Source organism: Dendrobates tinctorius, unplaced genomic scaffold (assembly GCF_039654945.1).
Source record: "Dendrobates tinctorius isolate UK_male_01 unplaced genomic scaffold, ASM3965494v1 ptg000035l, whole genome shotgun sequence".
NCBI classification, from domain to species: Eukaryota; Metazoa; Chordata; class Amphibia; order Anura; family Dendrobatidae; genus Dendrobates; species Dendrobates tinctorius.
The window spans coordinates 16,551,818-16,573,431 of record NW_027361703.1 but is presented as its reverse complement, the minus strand read 5'-3'; the positions used below and the strand labels follow the sequence as shown (position 1 = coordinate 16,573,431).

General features: G+C 43.5%; 2 protein-coding genes across 4 annotated transcripts in view; one reads left to right on the top strand and one right to left on the bottom strand.

Moving 5' to 3' along the window:
* LOC141087814 (uncharacterized) overlaps nt 1-12,402 on the top strand; it is an 88,688-nt gene extending 76,286 nt beyond the window's left edge. Inside the window, exons 9-10 of the mRNA XM_073573657.1 lie at nt 7,538-7,633; nt 11,925-12,402. Coding sequence (XP_073429758.1) covers nt 7,538-7,633; nt 11,925-12,065 — 237 coding nt within the window. The 3' untranslated portion in view covers nt 12,066-12,402. The remainder of the gene's footprint in view (nt 1-7,537; nt 7,634-11,924) is intronic.
* Nucleotides 12,403-12,537: 135 nt separating this feature from the next.
* Nucleotides 12,538-21,614, bottom strand: part of ZNF277 (zinc finger protein 277) — a 137,273-nt gene continuing 128,196 nt past the window's right edge. For 2 of the 3 annotated variants that reach the window (XM_073573302.1, XM_073573300.1), the window contains exons 11-12: nt 15,220-15,394; nt 12,538-12,984 (exon numbers count right to left, since the gene is read on the bottom strand). In XM_073573302.1, coding sequence (XP_073429403.1) covers nt 12,798-12,984; nt 15,220-15,394 — 362 coding nt within the window. In that variant the 3' untranslated portion in view covers nt 12,538-12,797. Of the gene's footprint in view, nt 12,985-15,201; nt 15,395-21,614 lie in introns of all 3 variants that reach the window. The other variant, XM_073573301.1, reaches the window with a different exon arrangement.

Here is a 21,614-nt window from a genome sequence, read left to right as displayed (position 1 = left end):
CTGTTTCGGCAGAGCTCAGAAGGGAAGGAGCACCGTTTTACTTTTTCAACGCAAAATTGGCTGGAATTCAGATCGGACGACATGTCATGTTTGGAGAGCCCCTGACGCGCCTAAATAGTGGAAACGCCCCACAAGTGACCCCACTTTGGAAACTAGACCCCCAAAGGAACTTATCTAGATATGTGGTGAGAACTTTGAACCCCCAAGGGCTTCACAGAAGTTTATAACGTACAGCTGTACAATTAAAAAAATCATATTTTTTCCACAAAAATTATCTTTTCACTCCCAATTGTTATTATTTTCCCAAGGTAACAGGACCCCAAAAGTTATTGTGCAATTTGTCCTGAGTACACTGATACCCCATATGTGGGGGTAAACGACTATTTGGGCACAGGGCAGAGCTTGGAAGGGAAGCAGCGCCATTTGACTTTTTTGGCTGGAATTGAGATCAGACACCATGTTGCGTTTGGAAAGTCCCCAATGTGCCAAAACAGTGGAAACCCCCACAAATGACACCATTTTGGAAACTAGACTTCCCAAGGTACTTATCTAGATGTGTGGTGAGAACTTTGAACCCCCAAGGGCTGCCCGGGCATAGTAACTAACTACAGTTAGTTATAACAAATTATAATGATTATATCTATCTATCTATCTATATATATACACTCACTGGCCACTTTATTAGGTACACCATGCTAGTAACGGGTTGGACCCCCTTTTGCCTTCAGAACTGCCTCAATTCTTCGTGGCAGAGATTCAACAAGGTGCTGGAAGCATTCCTCAGAGATTTTGGACCATATTGACATGATGGCATCACACAGTTGGCGCAGATTTGTCGGCTGCACATCCCTGATGCGAATCTCCCGTTCCACCACATCCCAAAGATGCTCTATTGGATTGAGATCTGGTGACTGAGGAGGCCATTTGAGTACAGTGAACTCATTGTCATGTTCAAGAAACCAATCTGAGATGATTCGAGCTTTATGACATGGCGCATTATCCTGCTGAAAGTAGCCATCAGATGTTGGGTACATTGTGGTCATAAAGGGATGGACATGGTCAGCAACAATACTCAGGTAGGCTGTGGCATTGCAACGATGCTCAATTGGTACCAAGGGGCCCAAAGAGTGCCAAGAAAAAATTCCCCACACCATGACACCACCACCACCAGCCTGAACCGTTGATACAAGGCTGGATGGATCCATGCTTTCATGTTGTTTACGCCAAATTCTGACCCTACCATCCGAATGTCGCAGCAGAAATCGAGACTCATCAGACCAGGCAACGTTTTTCCAATCTTCTACTGTCCAATTTCGATGAGCTTGTGCAAATTGTAGCCTCAGTTTCCTGTTCTTAGCTGAGAGGAGTGGTACCCAGTGTGGTCTTCTGCTGCTGTAGCCCATCTGCCTCAAAGTTCGACGCACTGTGCGTTCAGAGATGCTCTTCTGCCTACCTTGGTTGTAACGGGTGGCAATTTGAGTCACTGTTGCCTTTCTATCAGCTCGAACCAGTCTGCCCATTCTCCTCTGACCTCTGGCATCAACATGGCATTTCCGGCCACAGAACTGCCGCTCACTGGATTTTTTTTCTTTTTCGGACCATTCTCTGTAAACCCTAGAGATGGTTGTGCGTGAAAATCCCAGTAGATCAGCAGTTTCTGAAATTCTCAGACCAGCCCTTCTGGCACCAACAATCATGCCACGTTCAAAGGCACTCAAATCACCTTTCTTCCCCATACTGATGCTCGGTTTGAACTGCAGGAGATTGTCTTGACCATGTCTACATGCCTAAATGCACTGAGTTGCCGCCATGTGATTGGCTGATTAGAAATTAAGTCTTAACACACAGTTGGACAGGTGTACCTAATAAAGTGGCCAGTGAGTGTATATACTGTATATATATATATATATATAAAAATATGAGTGTAGAGCCCCGCCCACCCAGCATAGCCACATTCACTATAATATCCCACATCATCTTGTCAGCCAGAGCTACCGGACTACTACCCCTAATATCCCACATCATCCCATCAGCCAGAGCCACCGGACTACTACCTCTAATTTCCCACATCATCCTGTCAGCCAGTGCCACCGGACTACTCCCCCTAATATCCCACATCATCCCGTCAGCCAGAGCTACCGGACTACTACCCCTAATATCCCACATCATCCCATCAGCAAGAGCCACTGGACTACTACCCCTAATATCCCACATCATCCCGTCACAGCCGCCGGACTACTCCCCCTAATATCCCACATCATCCCGTCAGCCAGAGCCACCGGACTACTCCCCCTAATATCCCACATTATCCCATCAGCCAGAGCCACCGGACTACTACCCCTAATATCCCACATCATCCCGTCAGCATGGGGTCAGAACCGAAGCACTAAGTGGAACGGTCCTAACTTCCATATCAGGGATCCCTTTGAGAGGCCTGGCATCAGAACCAGAGCACTGAGTGGATTTGCCCTCACTTCCATACTGGGGATCCCTTTAATAGAACTCTGGGGTCAGAATAAGAGTGCTGAGGGATTTGCCCTAACTTCCATACAGAAGATCCCGTTAAGAGAGCCTGGAGTCAGAACCAGAGCGCTGAGTGGATTTGCCCTGACTTGCATGCCAATGATCCCTTTAATAGAACCGTGGGGTCAGAATCAGAGCACTGAGGGATTTGCCCTAACTTCCATACAGGAGATCCCTTTAAGAGAGCCTGGGGTCAGTACCAGAGCATTTGAAGGCAATTGCCCTAACTTCCATACTGGGGATCCCTTTAAGAGAGGCCTTGGGTCGGAACCAAAGCACTGGATGGATTTGCCCTGACTTCCATACCGGAGATCCCTTTAAGAAAGGCTTGGGGTCAGTACCAAAGCACAGAGTGGATTTGCCCTAACTTCCATACCACTGATCCCTTTAAGAGACCCTAGGGTCAGAACCACAGAGCTGAGTGGAACGGTCCTAACTTCCATACCGGGGATCCCTTTAAGAGAGGCCTGGGGTCAAAACCAAAGAGCTGGATGGATTTGCTTTGACTTCCATACCAATGATCCCTTTAAGAGGGAAGATGTGACTATGAGATGGAGGATGTGTGATGGGTATATTGGCACGGGAGGGGGGGGGGATTCATTTCTGTCATGTACTTACTGCTCCTTTCTGGGGGACAGACGATGGCTGGAGCGTATGTTCCCGGGGATGCTAGATTTCTCCCACCATGTCAGTGTCTGCTGAGGTGTTGTCAAGTGGGAAAACTTGCTCATAGCAACAATTCACAGCTCAGCTTCTTTTAACCAGCTCTGGTGAAATGAGAGATGCTTAGTGATTGGCTGCAAGGAAAACTATTGCTCATAGCAACCAATCATAGCTCAGCTTCCTTTGAACAACTCTGGTGAAATGAAAGATGCTTCGTGATTGGTTGGTGATACACACACATACATACATTCACTTTTATATACAGAGATGGCAAATGTAAAACGCAGTGCACATGCTGCGGATTTTTTTGTGCGGATTTGCTGCGGTTTTAAATCCGCAGCATGTCACTTCTTTGTGCGGAATCTGCAGCTGTTTGACACCTGCTCCATTACCAGGTGTCAAAACACAGAAGAAAACCACACGCTAATCCGCAGGTAAAACGCAGGTCATTTGACCTGCGGATTTAGCCAAATCTGCGTGGAAAAATCCGCAGCAGAATCCGCATCGTGTGCACACAGCCTTACCCTAGCCCTAATGCTAACCCTAATGGGAAAATGGAAATAAATACATTTTTTTTAAATGTTATTATTTTTCCCTAAGGGGGTGATAAAGGGGGGTTTGATTTACTATTTGTGGCGGGTTTTTATGTTTGGCAGCTGTCACACGCTAAAAGACTCTTTTTATTGTAAAAAATAGTTTTTGCATCACCACATATTGAGAGCTATAACTTTTCCATATTTTAACCCACAGAGTCATGTTAGGTCTTATTTTTTGCGGAACGAGTTGACGTTTTTATTGGTACCATTTTCGGGCACGTGACATTTTTTGATCGCTTTTTATTCCGATTTTTGGGACGCAGAATGAACAAAAACCAGCATTTCATGAATTTCTTTTGGACTGTTTGCAATTTCACCACACTTGGAATTTTTTTCACGTTTTCTAGTACACGTCATGGTAAAATCAATAGTGTAGTTCAAAAGTACAACTTGTCCTGCAAAAAAAAAAAAAAAAAGTTATGGCCCTGGGAAGAAGGGGAACAAAAAACCAAAACGCAAAAAAAAAGTGGCCTGGGGTGAACTAAGGACCTGTGTTCACTGGGTGTGTTAGTCTGCTCAATGAAGCAGAGTAGAGTGTGCTGCTGGTGAGTGGCCAGCCAAAATGTGAGCAGTAGTTGACAGAGAGAGGTGCTGGGGTCTCTCTGAGTGGAGGCTGCATGGGTCAGCTAGGAAAGCTGAGCAGTATGTGTGCGTGTAGAAAACTGTGTGGAAGCTACAGTCTGTTCAGTGTAAACCGTGCCTGGAGTTGAACTAGTCTCTTCGGTGCTGGAAGCCTCTGGAGGACTGGGATCTGTTTGAGTGATCCTACACTGACATTTGTGCCCTGCTAAATTAACTGTTTATTTGCGGTTACACCTTTGTGCCTGGAAGAGGCTGTTATTTATTTTAATTTTTTTTTAAATTCCTTGGAGTTTTATGAAAGCAAAAAAACTGCACATGTTCGGACCAAATTGCATTGCTTGTGAGAATGGTGCCTAATGCCTATCTGAGAGCATAGATCTCTACAATTGGTGGATGAAATGCAGTTATGAAGTCCCAGATAGCACAGGCAATTGCTGTGTAAGGATTGAAGGCCCTGGGTAAAAGCAGCTACAGCATAGCAAACATAGTTGGAAAGCATAGAGGCGCTGTCCTGCTGAAAGGTGACCTTGCTGTGGTGTCTTGGTGTCCCTGATGTGATTGGGGAGAGCTATGAGCCGTTGCTTTAGTGGAGCTGTGCGGAGGAGACTTGGGATCCACAATGCTGGGTGGCGAGGTTTACCGAGGTACAGAGCCATGATGGAACTGACCAAGTCCCAGTGCCAGCGAATGCACCTAAATGCATTGCCTTTGTGAACGCTACCTAATGCCTACATGAAAGAGTGGAACCCTGCAATATATACTCTATGCATACGCACATATAATGTAGATATGCGATAAATGACTAACTTATAAATAACCTAGTCACAGATCTATTGCTAATATCTTGGTCCTAGTTACCACAGAATACCTTCAGAAGTGTTTTGGAGCTCTTGACTTAACAGGTCAGAGTCCTTTTGGAGGCACAAGACCTGCACAAAATTAGGAATAAAGTTTAAAAGATTTTGACATTTAAAAAAAAAAAAATAAATAAATAATGAAAAGGTTATACCGCGTTATTATTAATATAAAAACCTTTCTGTAGCAGCACATTGTGAAAGCTTGGTGTGAAGGAGTTGGGTTACTGCTTATTTCAATAGCTAAGCCTGCCCTTTACTCTGCCATGGCTGATGCACAAATAGAGAGGGAGGTTATATTAGCTATTGAAATAAGAAAATCATTAAAATCCTTCATACAAAGCTCTGACGAAGAGATGACATAGGAAAGTTCTGGTGCAAGGCTGTTATCTGGACATAGTGGACATTTAGATATATAATATGTACAAATATAATTTATATGTAGGAACACAGAGGAATATAATTTTTGACAATCTTTAAAATTCTGACTTATTCATGTACATTGTTGCACTTTATAAATGTATCACCATGTTAGATGAGCAAGTCTTGCTGTATAAAATAACAAAGGCAAATTAATTTATTACTATTTTATTCATCCCCATATGTAAGTTTTCTGGCATTAAAAAAATTGCAATGTTCAAAATAGGCCGGCCCTTGGCACTTTTCTACGATGTGAGACGGCCCAACCACTACCTGCACATTTACTATAATTGTGAATACATAAAAAAATGCGCACAGAAGGCAAGTGTTTTTAAAAGAAATGCTAATATTTTTCCTTTTCATTCAGTAAAATAGCGTAGACAATTGTAGTAATAGCAATTCACCAAGTACACATCAATATGCTTAGATACTTTCTAGATGTAGATCCTTAAAAGGGTTGTCCGACCTTAAGGGCCTGTCACACTAAACGATATCGCTAGCAATATCGCTATAACGTCACTGTTTTTTGTGAAGCAGCAGCGATATTGCTAGCGATATCGCTATGTCTGATACTTAACCAGCGGGGGAGCCGGTCGGAGGTATCGCTGATCGTGCGAGAACGTCCTGGACTGTTTCTCGTCGTCAGCTTCCTGCTGTGACTACGAGCGACGCGTGGACGCGGGCGGGAGGATGTCAGGATCGCCTGGTCTGACAGGTAAGTAGCGACCCCCGACCGCTGCTATGTCGCTGGTGAGATCTGCCTGTGTGGCAGCTCACTAGCGACCACTTAGCGATGTACCAGCGATCCTGACCGCGTCATATCGCTGGTACATCGCTAAGTGTGACAGTACCTTTAGGGTATAAGTCTGCAGTCACTCTATGTGACTGCAGACTTGTGAATCTTCACATCATACATACTGTGTGCTGTAAGGATTCTTCAGTGCTGGTGCCGAAAGTGTATTGAGCAAGGACAGACACGTCTAGTTGGAATGTGGCAAGAAGTATGCAAATCGCATACTTGCAGTCACATGACCGCCCGCTCCTAGCACCAGATAATCCTCACAGCGTGTTGTCAAAGTGACTGCAGACTTATATCCTAAGGCCGGACAACCCCTTTAAAGACAATCTATTGAAAAAATCCTCAACATAATCCAGTGAATAATGATCCACAGTCTGTGGGAATAAATTTGCTATCATTTACAGCAGGTACTTAAGATTAGATTGTAATAGAAATTTTCTGATTTGTCCTCATTCCTCTTGAATATTCAAAATTTCTTAGATTTTTTTTAAAGAATGTTGCATTTTCCCATTTTTTTCACCATCATGTTTCTGGCTGTAAGACAGCAAGAGCTTCCCTCCATAACTGTCTTCAAAGGTCCAAAGTCTCCTCAGTCATTTATCAGGCGGAAATGGAACGGATCAGCAAGAAATTATACACATCAGTTTGTTTCTGGAGAAAAGTTTCTCTTCTATTTGCTTTTAGAATTTATTTCTAGGTTTAGTCCTTTCCTCATCATCTTAGTAGTGACTGGGCCTTACTACAGCTCTGCCCCTAAAGATAGGCCATTACGGTAATTGTAAGCCACCAGACAATTCCTTCAAGGCTTCAGGGAGCAATGTTACTGTTGTGCATAAGTACAGACCTTCCATTTTTTGTGTGAATAGTCTGCTTCTATTTCAGTAAGGCCAGGTTCACACCTCAGTGTTTCACGGTTTGTGTACATGTGATGCCAGGACTGGTCACAGGCCTCCTGTCCAAAACTCATCAGCCTCATATATGCCTATGCAGCTGTCAAGTTCAAGTTACGAGACCTGTGGCCGGACCTGGAAAACCACCAATGTGTGAAAGAGGCCTTATTGTCCAGTACATGTGCAACAAACTACTCTCACTGTTTCCAGGTGTTTACAGCATTGAAGACCAACTCGCTCCATGTACCTTACAGGAACTCTAAACTTACCCATCTCTTGCAACCGTCACTCAGCGGGCAAGCAAAGGTAAAGCATCAAAGTTTGTGATATAGCCAACAATGTTATTATCATTGTTATTTCACTGAAATAAGAATCAAATCAAAACGAAGAAAGAGCACTTGCCGTACCAGCTTTAAAAGGCTTATCTGAGGAATTTAAAATGTACGGTATATCTCTAGAATAGGCCACCTATATTAGATTAGTGGGTATCCAACTCCTGTATTAGCGGTCTATTATTATTAACTAACTTTACTCACTTATATCGAGATTATTCCGCATTACGCAACTGACAATCATCATCGCTGTCCCCAATAGACCTCACAATCTAGATTCCCTATCAGTATGTCTTTGTAGTGTGGGAGGAAACCGGAGAACACAGAGGAAACCCACGCAAACACGGGGAGAACATACAAACTCCTTATAGATTATGGTTTAGTAGTGGCTGGCCTTGGTATTACAGCACAAATAAGAGGCACAGCAGCTATGGAGCTGTGGTCATTAGACGATAATGGGTGACACCACAGTCCTTTCACATTGCTGAGCTGTGGAGGTGCTGACTGTCAGGCTTCTACATTCTAATTTATATTACCCATTCTAAAACTGCATTTACACTGAAAGATAATTCGGTAGTCTAGGTGACAAAAAAACACAGCATGTACTATTACAAAGTGTGAAGCTGCATTTACACTGAAAGATAATCATCAATAAGTGTTCTGAAAAACGCTTGTTTTTAAAGATGATCTAGTAGTTTAAACAGGCTGCCCATCACCCGAAGAACGACAAAAAAGCTTCTCATAGGATGAAAGGATCTTTTCTGGAGCTCCAAAAAATATCATTGTTCTTGACAGGGCATGATCCTGTGTAAACAGGACTTGTACTGCTGAGAACCATAGTAGCCTGCACGCACTGAGCAATTTATTACTGATCGCTGAGTGTGCATCGTTTTGTCTGTCTATGTAAACAGGCATTTAAAGAACTACCAATGGTTTACCGAAAAGCAATTGTGCTGTGCCGCTGGTCAGTCTGTCTAAACCGACCCCTCGGAAGGCCAACAGTTTGGTGATCAGTCAGATAAAGGTCTGGTACTACCTATGGACCATTATGAACAGGAAGTCTGGGTTCCTGAATGAATATAGAGGGAATATAAGGAAAAGTCAGCATGAGAACCACATCATCGGTAACATGACTATGCCAATCTGATCGTTTACGGGAGATCATTAATCAACGTAAACTGGAGAACATTGTTAAACATTGTGTAAAGTGTTGTGGAATTGTGAAACTGATTGGTTATAGGCTTCTTAGTGTTACAATATTTTCTTATGCAATATTGAAACGCTGGGATAACCAACTACTTAGGCTTTATTTCAAGTTTGTTCTCAAAGAACAACTACAATCCCTGGCAAAAATTATGGAATCACCGGCCTTGGAGGATGTTCATTCAGTTGTCAATTCAAATGGCAACTTTCTGGCTTTAAGAAACACTAAAAGAAATCAAGAACAAAATATGTGATAGTCAGTAATGGTAACTTTTTTTAAGCCAAGCATAGGGGAAAAAATTATGGAATCACTCAATTCTGAGGAAAAAATTATGGAATCGTGAAAAACAAACCAACAAAAAACACTCCAACACATCACTAGTATTTTGTTGTACCACCTCTGGCTTTTATAACAGCTTGCAGTCTCTGAGGCATGGACTTAATGATTGTCAAACAGTACTCTTCATCAATCTGGCTCCAACTTTCTCTGATTGCTGTTGCCAGATCAGCTTTGCAGGTTGCAGCCTTGTCATGGACCATTTTCTTCAACTTCCACCAAACATTTTCAATTGGATTGAGATCTGGACTATTTGCAGGCCATGACATTGACCTTATGTATATTGCACAGTTTTTGCTCTATGGCATGATGCATTATCATCTTGAAAAATGATTTCATCATCCTCAAACAGCCTTTCAATTGATGGGATAAGAAAAGTGTCCAAAAGGTCAACATAAACTTGTGCATTTATTGAAGATGTAATGAAAGCCATCTCCCCAGTGCCTTTACCTGACATGCAGCCCCATCTCATCAATGACTGTGGAAATTTGCAAGTTCTCTTCAGGCAGTTATCTTTATAAATCCCATGGGAACGGCACCAAACAAAAGTTCCAGCATCATCACCTTGCCCAATGCAGATTTGCGATTCATCACTAAATTTGACTTTCATCCAGTCATCCCCAGTCCACGATTGCTTTTCCTTAGCCCACTGTAACCTTGTTTTTTTCTGTTTAGGTGTTAATGATGGCTTTCATTTAGCTTTTTGGTATGTAAATCCCATTTCCTTTAGGCGGTTTCTTACAGTTCGGTCACAGACTTTGACTCCGGTTTCCTCCCATTCGTTCCTCATTTGTTTTGCTGTGCATTTCCTGTTTTGGAGACATATTGCTTTAAGTTTCCGGTCTTGACGCTTTGATGTCTTCTTTGATCTACCAGTATGTTTGCCTTTAACAACCTTCCCATGTTGTTTGTATTTGGTCTAGATTTTAGATACAGCTGACTGTGTACAACCAACATCTTTTGCAACATTGTGTGATGATTTATCCTCTTTTAAAAGTTTGGTAATCCTCTCCTTTGTTTCAATTGACATCTCTCGTGTTGGAGCCATGATTCAGGTCAGTCCACTTGGTGCAACAGCTCTCCAAGGTGTGCTCACTCCTTTTTAGATGCAGACCAACAAGCAGATCTAATTTGATGCAGGTGATAGTTTTGGGAATGAAAATTTACAGGATGATTACATAATTTTTTCCTCAGAAATGAGTGATTCCATAATTTTTTCCCTATGCTTGGTTTAAAAAAGTAACCATTACTGACTACCACATTTTTTGTTCTTGATTTCTTTTAGTGTTTCTTAAAGCCAGAAAGTTGCCATTTGAAATGACATTAGTTTTGTGCCATGTCTGTGATCTGCTTTTTTTCCACAAAATTAAACAATTGAATGAACATCCTCCAAGACCGGTGATTCCATAATTTTTGCCAGGGGTTGTAGTTAGAAAATATTATAGGATGCCAATTTGTTTCTTTTGTCTACTGGGCATAATATTCCTGGATTTTAAATATTGGTTTTCCACATAAAAAAAAGATGATTTTTCTTCTTACCAAGGTCAATGTGGCTTTGTCCATGTATTTAAGGATAGAAATTGGGGTGTAGTAGCCTAGAAGTGGGCTGTCAACATCGGGGGTTGGAGGGAGGAAATAAATCTTGGAATTAGTTAACAGCGCACTACTAAATACCTACATCCATTACCTGATTACTCTGTTAACACTACAAACACTCCCGCTATTCACAGACGTAATACATCTAAGTAATGTGCCACCATCCACTTCTTGCAATCGTGTATTTATGTAGACAGGTCCATGGACATAGCCAAGTCAAGCAGAAAAAAATCATCTAGTTCATACACTGCTGCACTGAGTGGGTCTATATCACGACGGTGGTTTGTGGAACCACTGTGCCACGGACAGCCTGGAGGGGCGTGTCTAAGCGATCACCTGACTATTCACTAGAGCCTCTGATGGTGAGGTTAGACTTGGCTCCTGATGAACGCCAGGTGTCACTCCAGGGCAGACCAACGGTCGTGCAGCAGCTGGACCCAGAGGACAGACTGGATGGAGCAGCAGGCAGAGCTTGCATCAGAGTGCAGCTGACCAAGTTCATATCCGAGTGCAGCAGAGTTTGTGTCAGAGTGCTGCAGACAGAGTTAGCGTCAGAGTGCAACAGACAGGATTTGCATCAGAGTGCGGCAGGCGGGATTTGCATCAGAGTGCAGCAGGCAGGATTTGCACTAGATTATAGCAAACAGGACTTGTACTGGTATGCAACCTTACACAACTTTGATTGAAACAGGAAGGTTGCTCAGGCACTTCCCCAGTGGGGAGGACGCAATATATACCTTATGTCTCACAACTATTGGCTGGGGAGGAAATAGCAGGTGCACGTGCTGACTCTTTAAGAGGGCGGGAGTGCACGCGCGCGAGTCCTAAGAACATGGCTAGAGGACCGGCTGGAAGCATGCAGAGCATGAGGAAGGGAAGAACTGACCGCAGTACCGGTGAGTGGAGACATGTCGGAGACCCCGCCTGTCAGAGCAGGACTCCGATGTGGTGCTAACAGTCTAGAATCAAAGACCTCACAACACCATACAAAATATAAAGAAGCAGGGCATAATTAGCACGGTGTTATATCAGTATAACTTGATAACAGGACAGAGCCCCTTTAAGTCTTAGAATGTTTAGCTTTTTGTATGCTTTTAATGGTTGACTGCTACATTTGCTTCTTTTCTAGGCATGTGTTTTTGTGAACATTAGTCCTGATGTAAAAGACCTTGGAGAGACACTGAGCTCCCTTCAGTTTGGTTCATCCATCCAGCAAATCGCCCTTGGCAAGCCCACTCCTCATTCATGCAATATTAAGCTTGGCCAGTGAAGACACGAATGCAAAGAAACTGCAATAATTATGTTTTTTTTTCTTCATTGTAGGTCTTTAGAATTACATTGCAAAATCTGACCAAAAAATGTACTTATTACTTCTACTCAATGGACTAATTTCAGGACCAGTCGGTATCAGTAGCCTAAACCAATTACTATTCAGAATAAAGAATAATTTAATAGAATCCTTAAGCTTTCAAAAAAATACGTACGTAGGGTTACACAATTATGCTCGTCATCTAAAAGGGATTTATGGAGGGCAATAGGTCCTTTTCTGTCATGTATCTTGAAAAGAAACCCCTTAGACTAGCACTGCCCTGCATTGTACTAATGAATGGAGATGATTAATTCATAGGAACACAGGGCATGCCCTCTGTAGCATTCCTGACACATTCGAAAATTAGAGTCAATTCTTGCTAAAAATGAAAATCTGTCGACTGTCATGGCTGTGCAACAATGATACAAGAGTATTGAGATGACTGAATTCATTGGTTTAATTAGGTGACTAGTAGTATGGCAGCTATGCAAACTGTATTCCCCCGTGATGTGCCCAAGCCACGACATCTACACAGCATGCAGCCTTCATTATACCGGAGGAAGTGAAATATGGAATAAAGAGAAATCTGCAGAACGTTCAACACCTGAAATGTCTTTTGTTCCATTGTGTAACTCAGCATTCCTTTTCTATCCAGATATATGAAAAATGAGAATTTCTGAACATAATCCATAGTTACTGCCTTAAGGTACGGTCGCGTACAAGCTGGTTTAATATGCTGCCTTCCTTTAATGCTTCAAGTCTTGAGAGATCTTCCCCAATCACCGGGATCTCCTCACACTGGTCTCGTGCCGCCAACTCCTCTTCGCTGTCAGATAGAGTGCATAGGAGAGAATCATTTTCATAGGTGGGGAAGTAGTACCTACACAACAGAAGAACAGGTTAGCGCCTTACTGCACTTTATTATTACACCGAATGCCAGTACCATATACTGTGCTACGGCCAAAACACCGCACTGGAGCCCCCCGTTGTATACGCACAGCTATATTATTGAATAACTACCATGTCATACTGCATTGCCTACAGTGTCTGAGCATTTACTCCTAAAGTAAATAGTATCCATATATTATACTGTAACAGGATAATTAAATAAAAGTGCCATTCCTAACTACATACATAGAAAAAGCTGGTATGTGGGTTGCACAAGTGGTCCCTTAAAAGTTTGGATTAAAAAACACCTTTCAGATGTCGTCAGTAAGAGATTACATAAAAGTTCAGCGGCATCTAAACATTTTACCCAGGCACATAATGGGAATGTTTCTTCCTTTGAAGTAATAGGAATAAAATGGATTAAACAACTATTTAGAGGAGGAGACCTTAAATGTAAATTAATAAATCAAAAAACTTGGTCGATCTACCAGTTAAAAACTAGACTGCCTTTGGATATTAATATACAGTATTTTTGTACTATAATGCACTTTTTTCCTACAAAAATTTGGAGGAAAATGGGGGGTGCGTCCTATAGTCCAGATGTACCTGCTGTGGCTGTGGAGGTGGGCAAGCGGCAGCAGCAGGTCACAGCAGGCAGGAGCCTGTGCCCACAGCTAAAGAGAAATGAATATTCACTGCTCCTCACGCCCATAGTAACTCCCCCGTCTATGCACTGAAGCTGGTGCTGAGAGGTGGGAGGGACTATGGACATGGGGAGCAGTGAATATTCATTTCTCTTTAATAGCAGGCCGACATGATCGCCTAGCTGCTGGCTTCCTGCAGCAGCCAGGTCATCACGTGCCCGCTATTCAAGAGAATGAATATTCTCCATACGAGTGGAGAGCAGTGAATATTCATTCCCTTTAGTAATGGACACACGTGATTGCCCAGCCACCGCAGGAAGCTGGGGGTTGCGGCAAACAGTGTGGCTGCTATTAAAGGGTGTGGGGAGCAGTAAGTATTCCGGCAGCTGATCTCTGCTTGTAAGCAGCGCATGATGTCACTGCCATGTGCTGCTTACAAGCTGAAATCAGCTGCTGGCATCAGAAAAGGATGCTGTGAGGGAGCGGAGGGAAGGTAAGTAGAATGGTTTATTTTTTTATGTTTTTCTGATGAGGAGCCATGCATACCAGGATAGCGATAAGGGGGCCATGCATTCCAGTATAGGAATTAGGATTGGGGACATATATATACCTATATACCAGGATGGTGGATATTGGTACAGAATTGACAACATTTATTGCTTTATTTTTTTTAATCTTCCTCCTCTAAAACCTAGGTGTATCTTATAGTCCGAAAAATATGGTAAGGCAGGACTGGATTAATCACTATGAATACTATAAATTGTATTCTGTTGCCCGTTGTTTGGTTTGCCGTTCACAGGTGATTTCAGATGCAGACATCGATCCTAGTGTGGACTGGAGGGATTTGATGTTAAATAGCACACAGGAAATGGCACAACACGTCATGTAATTTAGTCCATTACACATGCAATGAGTAAGATCGTCTGATCGAAACGCATCTGCTTGGCATTTTAACCTTCTTATTATGAACCTGGACTATTAATATTAGATTTTGGATGTTGAATTTCTAACTTTTTAACATACAAACTCTTCACATATATTGTTCATGAGATTTGAATCCAGGATGCCACTGCTGCAAAGTAAAAGTGCTATCCACTGAGCCAGAGTATCAACTAAATACCATACTATGCTGCCAGTATGTAGTTTATACTCTGCTGGTACATATGTGTGGGGTGTTCACTACTGGTTTACAGTTACGTATACTCTTAATTCACTACTGGCATATAGATTTGCATACGTCATTTATTGTTGCAGGGGACATTCCATTTTTCGCTTCAGGCAGCTGAAAAGCTAGAAATGCCCTTGCCTTTATCTTAATGGTTGGCATAGCTCATTAGTGCAAAATTTTCTGCTGGGTTGTGTCGAATAGTCATGTGCGTCTTCAAAAAACGCGGTAATGTTATATCATGTAGGGGGAAAAACAAAACGATAATGACAAAAGTGATGAAGACAGATGCACTTTGTCAATGGTTTGAGGATTCGTCAACTCAAGTGTGAAGCCAGCTCAAAGCAAATAAGATACAATCATGATGAAATGACAGGTCAGCTTTTGTAGAAGACAATACCAAATGCTGGCTTCTTACTGAGGTTGATCCCACAATGATCTCTCTGGAAAAATGCCGATATGGTTGTCTTTTTCCATGTGAGCTATTAATTCTGTTTTTGACTGAAACTTTTCTTGACAGCCATGACATCGACACTGATGGATTTGCCTTCTAATAAAATTCACTAATTTGACTTGCTGATAAAACTTCAGTCCTGTCAAGCACAAAACAATACAAGTCAGTGAAATCAGGGCTTGTATTGCTAGAAGTCAGTTAAGCATATCAAGAGCAGTCACAAACGATATCAATGTAAATTGCATGCATTCATCACATTGCATTTAGTAGAGCTTGTCAGGTTTTTCAGTTCTCCTTGAGTTCTCCTGCACATTTCCGTTAGAACTAGAGCAATTTTATTTATTTCCTTAGGAGTGACTTACTATCATATATGCAGTGATTTTCTGTGGGCTGGCACTTGCAGCACCTATGAAATATGGTAACACCCAAACATAGACTGCAATTTGCACACTGCAACCAATCTGATGACCAGTGGATGCTTTGTAAAGAGTGACAAAACGTGTGCAAAAATAAGCTTTTTGGTACTCACCATAAATCTTTTTTTCAGTAGTCTTCATTGGGGACACAGAACCATGGGCTAGTCTGCTGCCACTATTATTACATTATAAATGAAAATTGGCTCCTCCCCAGCAGACTATACCTTGCCTCCTAGCCTCAGTTTTGTGTAGGGTCAATTGATGTCAAGGTCTGTCTCAGACCTGTCAGTTATTCGGTGTTAACGCTCTCTTTTTTTTGCTTTTCAGCTAGATTGGGTTTAGTGTAACAGGATGTAATTGTTATCCAAGAAGTATCATTTCTCCTTGAAGAGAATGACATGCTAAGCATGTCGAAATGAGGAGACTTAAAGCCGCAGAGCTCCTCTGGGAAATATGCTAATTATGCAAATTGACTCTTCAGAGAGGACATTGACTAGAACTCTAGTGCCACCTATTGGAAGTAGCAATCCTAAAAGTCAATGTCGACCCTTTCATGAGCCTTGTTACATGACTTAGGATAAAAGCCAAGCCAGAATCTCAACTTGCAGACACTGTGTTTCGGGGTACTGCCCCTCGTCAGTGCAAAGTGTGAGATCTGGTTTGGCTGTGAGAGAGGTGTCTGACTGATATCCAGAAGTATCATTTCTCCTTGCGGAGAATGACATGCTCAGGATGTAATTGTGCGCACCGTTTCACCCACGCAGTGACGGAGAGTAAAGGCTATAATTGTGCAGGCTGTGTCCACTCACATCAGTATGCCTGGACTAGAGTACATCGACACTGTTGGTGGTCAGGTACTGGGGCAGCAGTCTGTAATTAAGCCAGCTCCTCCCCGTCACACATAGCGGGCGTTACATGCAGCAGAAAATTGGACTATGTTTCTTCAGTCCCGGTGAGTATAGCTCTGTTGTCGCTTTATGTATAGAATCTGTGGTAAGTTCACCTTTGAAGATGCGGGCTTTGCCCTCTGACCTGCTTTCGCTGCTACTTGGGTATTCAAGACAGTTAATGCTTGGGCTAAACATTTATGGCACAGTATCACAGTATTCTGGATGGTTCTCAGGAGGCGGATTTAGCTGATATTGCGAATCAGATCAGACAAGCAGGCAGATATTTATGTTGATCATCATTAGGTGCGAATGGATGCTCTGGCCAGGCGGCAAGCAATTGTGTGACCATTCGTCATATCTTATGGCTCAAAGTATGGAGAGTAGATTTCCCTTCGAAGAAGTCTCTTACATGTTTACCCTTCCCAGGGGTCACGCCAGTTCCGTACTAATTTGGACAAGACCAGTGCTGATGCTACGATAGGCCAGGCCCAGCCGTCCATTTTAAAGAAAGTTTTGCAGTTCTGCCCCTTTCGTCAGACTCCAGAACTGGAGAATTTCAGCCGTCAGGCCAGATCCAGAATCTCCCAGATATCAAGGAGACCATCCTTTTGATTTACTCCGGGCGGGCAGCCCCCACTCGGGGATTCTTCCTGGGTGGGTGGCTGCCTCCTCCTTTTCTTCGAGGAGGCATGGCTGGGGGCATTCAGCGATAATGGGTCAGAGAGGTAGTCTCCTCTGTCTCAACAGCTAACATAGGACAATTAAAAAAACATGTACCATAAGGATACAGCCTTACCAAAACCTGTCAAATGACACATGCACTAGCAGGATGCAGCAGGCCCCCACCAATAATGCTATTTTGGGTGTCATCAATAGGCACCTGTGCTGCCCCTGCCTTTATTTGTGGGGAGCCTGCTGCATCTTGCTTTTGTCATTTGACAGGTTTTGGTAAGGCTGTTTATTTATGGTACGAGTTTTTTTTAATTGTGCTGTTAGCTGTTTTTGAAATTAGTGTTAGAACTCTTGAGTATGAGGACCCTTGACGTTGGGTTGCGAGCTTATCTATTTTGGCCAAAAATAACAACCAATACCCTACCCCATGTAATGTATTCATCATATGCATTAATTTTTTCATCTTTTATTGCACTTTTTATCATTTTTTGCAGGATGCAGCTAGGCCCCATTTTGTTGGCTTGGTGTATTGGGGCATCTGTCCCTGTGGGGTGCATGTTTATAGTGCTGGGCAGCCCACCTGATAATACAATTATGGGTATCATCAATAGGCTGTAAGCCGGACACTTTGCATCACACATACCTGTGCGACTGGCGTTCTATGCAAGTCATATTTGGGGGCATTTTTTCTACTAGGCAGCCAACCCCTGCATAATCTGGTAGGTGTGGGGGTGACTGTTTGTATCAGTAGTTTGCACCTGTGCTACCCCTGCCTTTATTAGTGGGGGCCTGCTGCATCCTGCTAGTGCTTTTATCATTTGACAGGTTATGGCAAGGCTGTTTCCTTATGGACTGTCAACAGGACAAAGTTCGCCATTATTCCAACATAGCGGATTCGGTTTCTAGGGATGATATTCAACAAATTTCAATGGCAAACTTTCTTCCAGAAGGGAAGAGGCTAGCGCTGCAATCCTCTGTCCAAATTTTGAAGCGGCCAAAGAGACACTCTCTGGTTTTGTACGAGTGTCTTGGGGAAGATAATGGCAATGTTCGAGGCAGTCCCGTATGCACAATTTAATTCAAAGCCCCTACAAAACACACTGTTGGCCTGTTGGGCCAGGTCGACACAATCTCTAGACAGTCCCATCCGCCTTTCACTTTGTTGTCGCCAGTCTTTCAAGTGGTGGTTAACATCACTCCTATTAATCCAAGGTCGCTCTTTCCACCCCATCCAGTGGCAGGTTCGGACCACAGATACTACTATTCGTGGATGGGTGGGCCATCTTCCGCCATTTCTAGGTTCAGAGATCCCGGAACTATCAGTAGAAACTCCTTCTGATCAATGCATTGGAGCTCATAGTCGTCCGTCTGACTCTTTTCCATTGGCAACACCAGGTTCTAGGATTGCCAATTAGGATCTAGTCACACAATGTCACTGCAGTGGCCTATATCAACAGTCAAATAAGGACGCAGGGTCTATTGGCCAAGCCGATGGTGGAGATACTGAAATAAGCAGAGAACAAGGTTCCTCTGATCTTGGCGGTTAATATACCTTGAGTGGATAACTGAAGGGCAGACAGCATGTAGAGGCAGGAGAATGGTCTCTTCACACAGAGGGTTTTGAGCAGATTTGTCATCAGTGGGGCACACCACATGTAGATTTGTTGAAATCCAGATTAAACCGCAAGGCACCAAGATTAGTCACAAAATCTCAGGATCCTCACGCAGTCCCAGACCACACATTGGCAATTACCAAGTTCTCCCTTCCTTTACCTCTTCTGCCCAGACTTCTCAAGAAAGTCAAAGCAGAGGGGATTCCAGTTATCCTTATTGCACCAGACAGCCTTCGGAGTGCCTGGCGTGCGGACGTGATCAACCTTTTGGCGGATGTCCTTGGGACTCTTCCTCACCATCTAGATCTTCTGTCTCAGGGTCCATTCTTCCACCAGAATTTACAGTCGATCAATTTAACGGTATGGCTGATAAAGCCACAATTCTGAGGGCAGCAGGTTTGTCAGAATCAGTCATCCAAACTATTATTGAGGAACAGAAGCCCTCCCCTTGCTGCACATCTATCACCGCACTTGTAAGACCTACTTTTGCTAGTGTGAGTCTTCTGGAATTTCTCCAGTGTTCTTTTCTCTGACTGTACTGCTCTCCTTCTTGCAGTCGGGGTTGGCACTTGGTTCTCCCAAGGGGAAGGTGCCTTCCTTGGCTGTTTTAATTCAGAGAGATGTCGCCTCTAGACCTCAGGTCAGGATATTTCTTCAGGGGGTTGCACGTGCTAGACCACCATATCAGCGCCCCCTTGATCTGTGGGACCTTAATCTAGTCTTGGAGGCTCTTCAGTTTCCACCTTTTCAGCCCCTCATATACATTTCTGTATTCATCTTGCTTATAAGGTAGCTTTCCTTATAGTCATCACCTCTATTAGGAGAGTATCATAGCTTGGGGCTCTTTCTTGTCGCGCTCCTTACCTTATCATTCACAAAGATAAGGTAGTGTTGAGACCTGTTCTGTCCTTTCTCCCTAAGGTGGTTTCGGATTTTCAGATAAGGACTTTGTCTTGACTTCCTTTTGCACGGCACCATCTCATCATCTCATCCGATCGAGAAGGCTCTGCATAAATTAGATGATGTTATTAGGGCTGTACGGTGTTATTGATCAGCCACCACCCCATCTAGAAGGTCTGATTACTTGTTTGTCATACCTGACAGCTCTCACAGGGGCCTGGCCACCGCTAATGCAACTATTGCTCATTGGATAATAATAATAAACTTTATTTATATAGCACCAACATATTCCGCAGCGCTTTACAGTTTAACAGTATCAAAACACAAGTCATAAGTAACACCGTTAACAATACATTCATTAAAGCAAAATAAGACAACCCTGCTCGTGAGAGCTTACAATCTACAATGAGGTGGGGGATATACAAAGTACAGCTGTGTATTTACAATGATGTATATACAATTATGGTCTAGCCATCTTGAGGGATAGATGGAGCTGGTGAATGGTCTACACACGCACAGTTACACATAAAAAGACTTAGATTAGTGAACGTGACAGGCCGCTCTGAACAAATGCGTTTTGAGGGAATGCATAAAACTATGCACATTGTGGATAGTCCTAATTTCTTGGAGTAGAGCATTCCAGAGGATTGGCGCAGCGTGGGAGTCTTGGAGTTGGGAGTGGGAGGTACGGATTAGTGCTGAGGTTAGTCGAAAGTCATTTGCAGAGCGCAGCGATCGGTTAGGCCAATAGACAGAAATGAGGGAGGAGATGTAGGGGGGTGCTGCACTGTGGAAAGCTTTGTGGGTGAAAACAAGTACATTGAATTGGATCCTATATTGAGTGAGCAGCCAATGTAAGGACTGGTGAAGAGCGGACGCGTCAGAGTACCGATTAGCCAGATGGATGACCCTGGCTGCTGCATTAAGTAAGGACTGGAGAGGGGAAAGTCGAGTAATGGAGCATTGCAGTAGTCTAGGCGGGAGTGGATCAATGTGACAGTGAGGGGTTTTGTTGTTTCCATGGTGAGAAGAGGGTGGATTCTCGAGACATTCTTTAGGTGTAAGCGGCAAGAGCGGGCAAGAGATTGGTATCAAACATAACACCCAGACAGCGCACCTGCTGCTGGGGTGTTATTATGGTGCCACCCACGGAGAGGGAAAGGTCATATTTATGGAGGGTAGTTGATGGCGGGAGCAGAAGAAGTTCAGTTTTGGAGACATGGAGTTTCAGATAGAGAGCGGACATGATGTTAGACACTGCGGACAGACAGTCACTGGCGTTCTGTAGTACAGCGGGGGGTAAGGTCGGCGGATGACATGTATAGTTGTGTGTCATCAGCATAAAGATGGTACTGAAAGCCAAATCTGCTGATGGTCTGTCCAATTGGGGCCGTGTAGAGAAAGAAGAGGAGGCCAAGGACTGAGCCCTGAGGTACCCCGACAGCGAGAGGAAGAGGAGATGACATGGAGCCAGCGAACAAAACACTGAAGGAGCGGTCAGAGAGATAGGAAGAGAACCAGGAGAAAGTAGTGTCCTTAACGCCTAGTGACTGGAGCCTAGAGGGTAGGAGACGGTGGTCAACAGTGTTGAAAGCTGCAGAAAGGTCAAGAAGAATGAGCAGAGAGTGGCCACCATCACATTTTGCTATCAGAAGGTCATTGGTAAGTTTGATGAGTGCAGTTTCTGTCGAATGTAGGGGGCGGAAGCCGGACTGTGAAGGGTCTAGGAGGGAGTAAGTGGAGCGGTAAAAGGGTAAGGCGGGAGTAGACTAGGCGCTCCAAGAGTTTAGAGATGAATGGGAGATTGGAGACTGGTCTGTAGTTATTTGGGCAGGATGGGTCGAGAGCAGGTTTCTTTAGTAATGGAG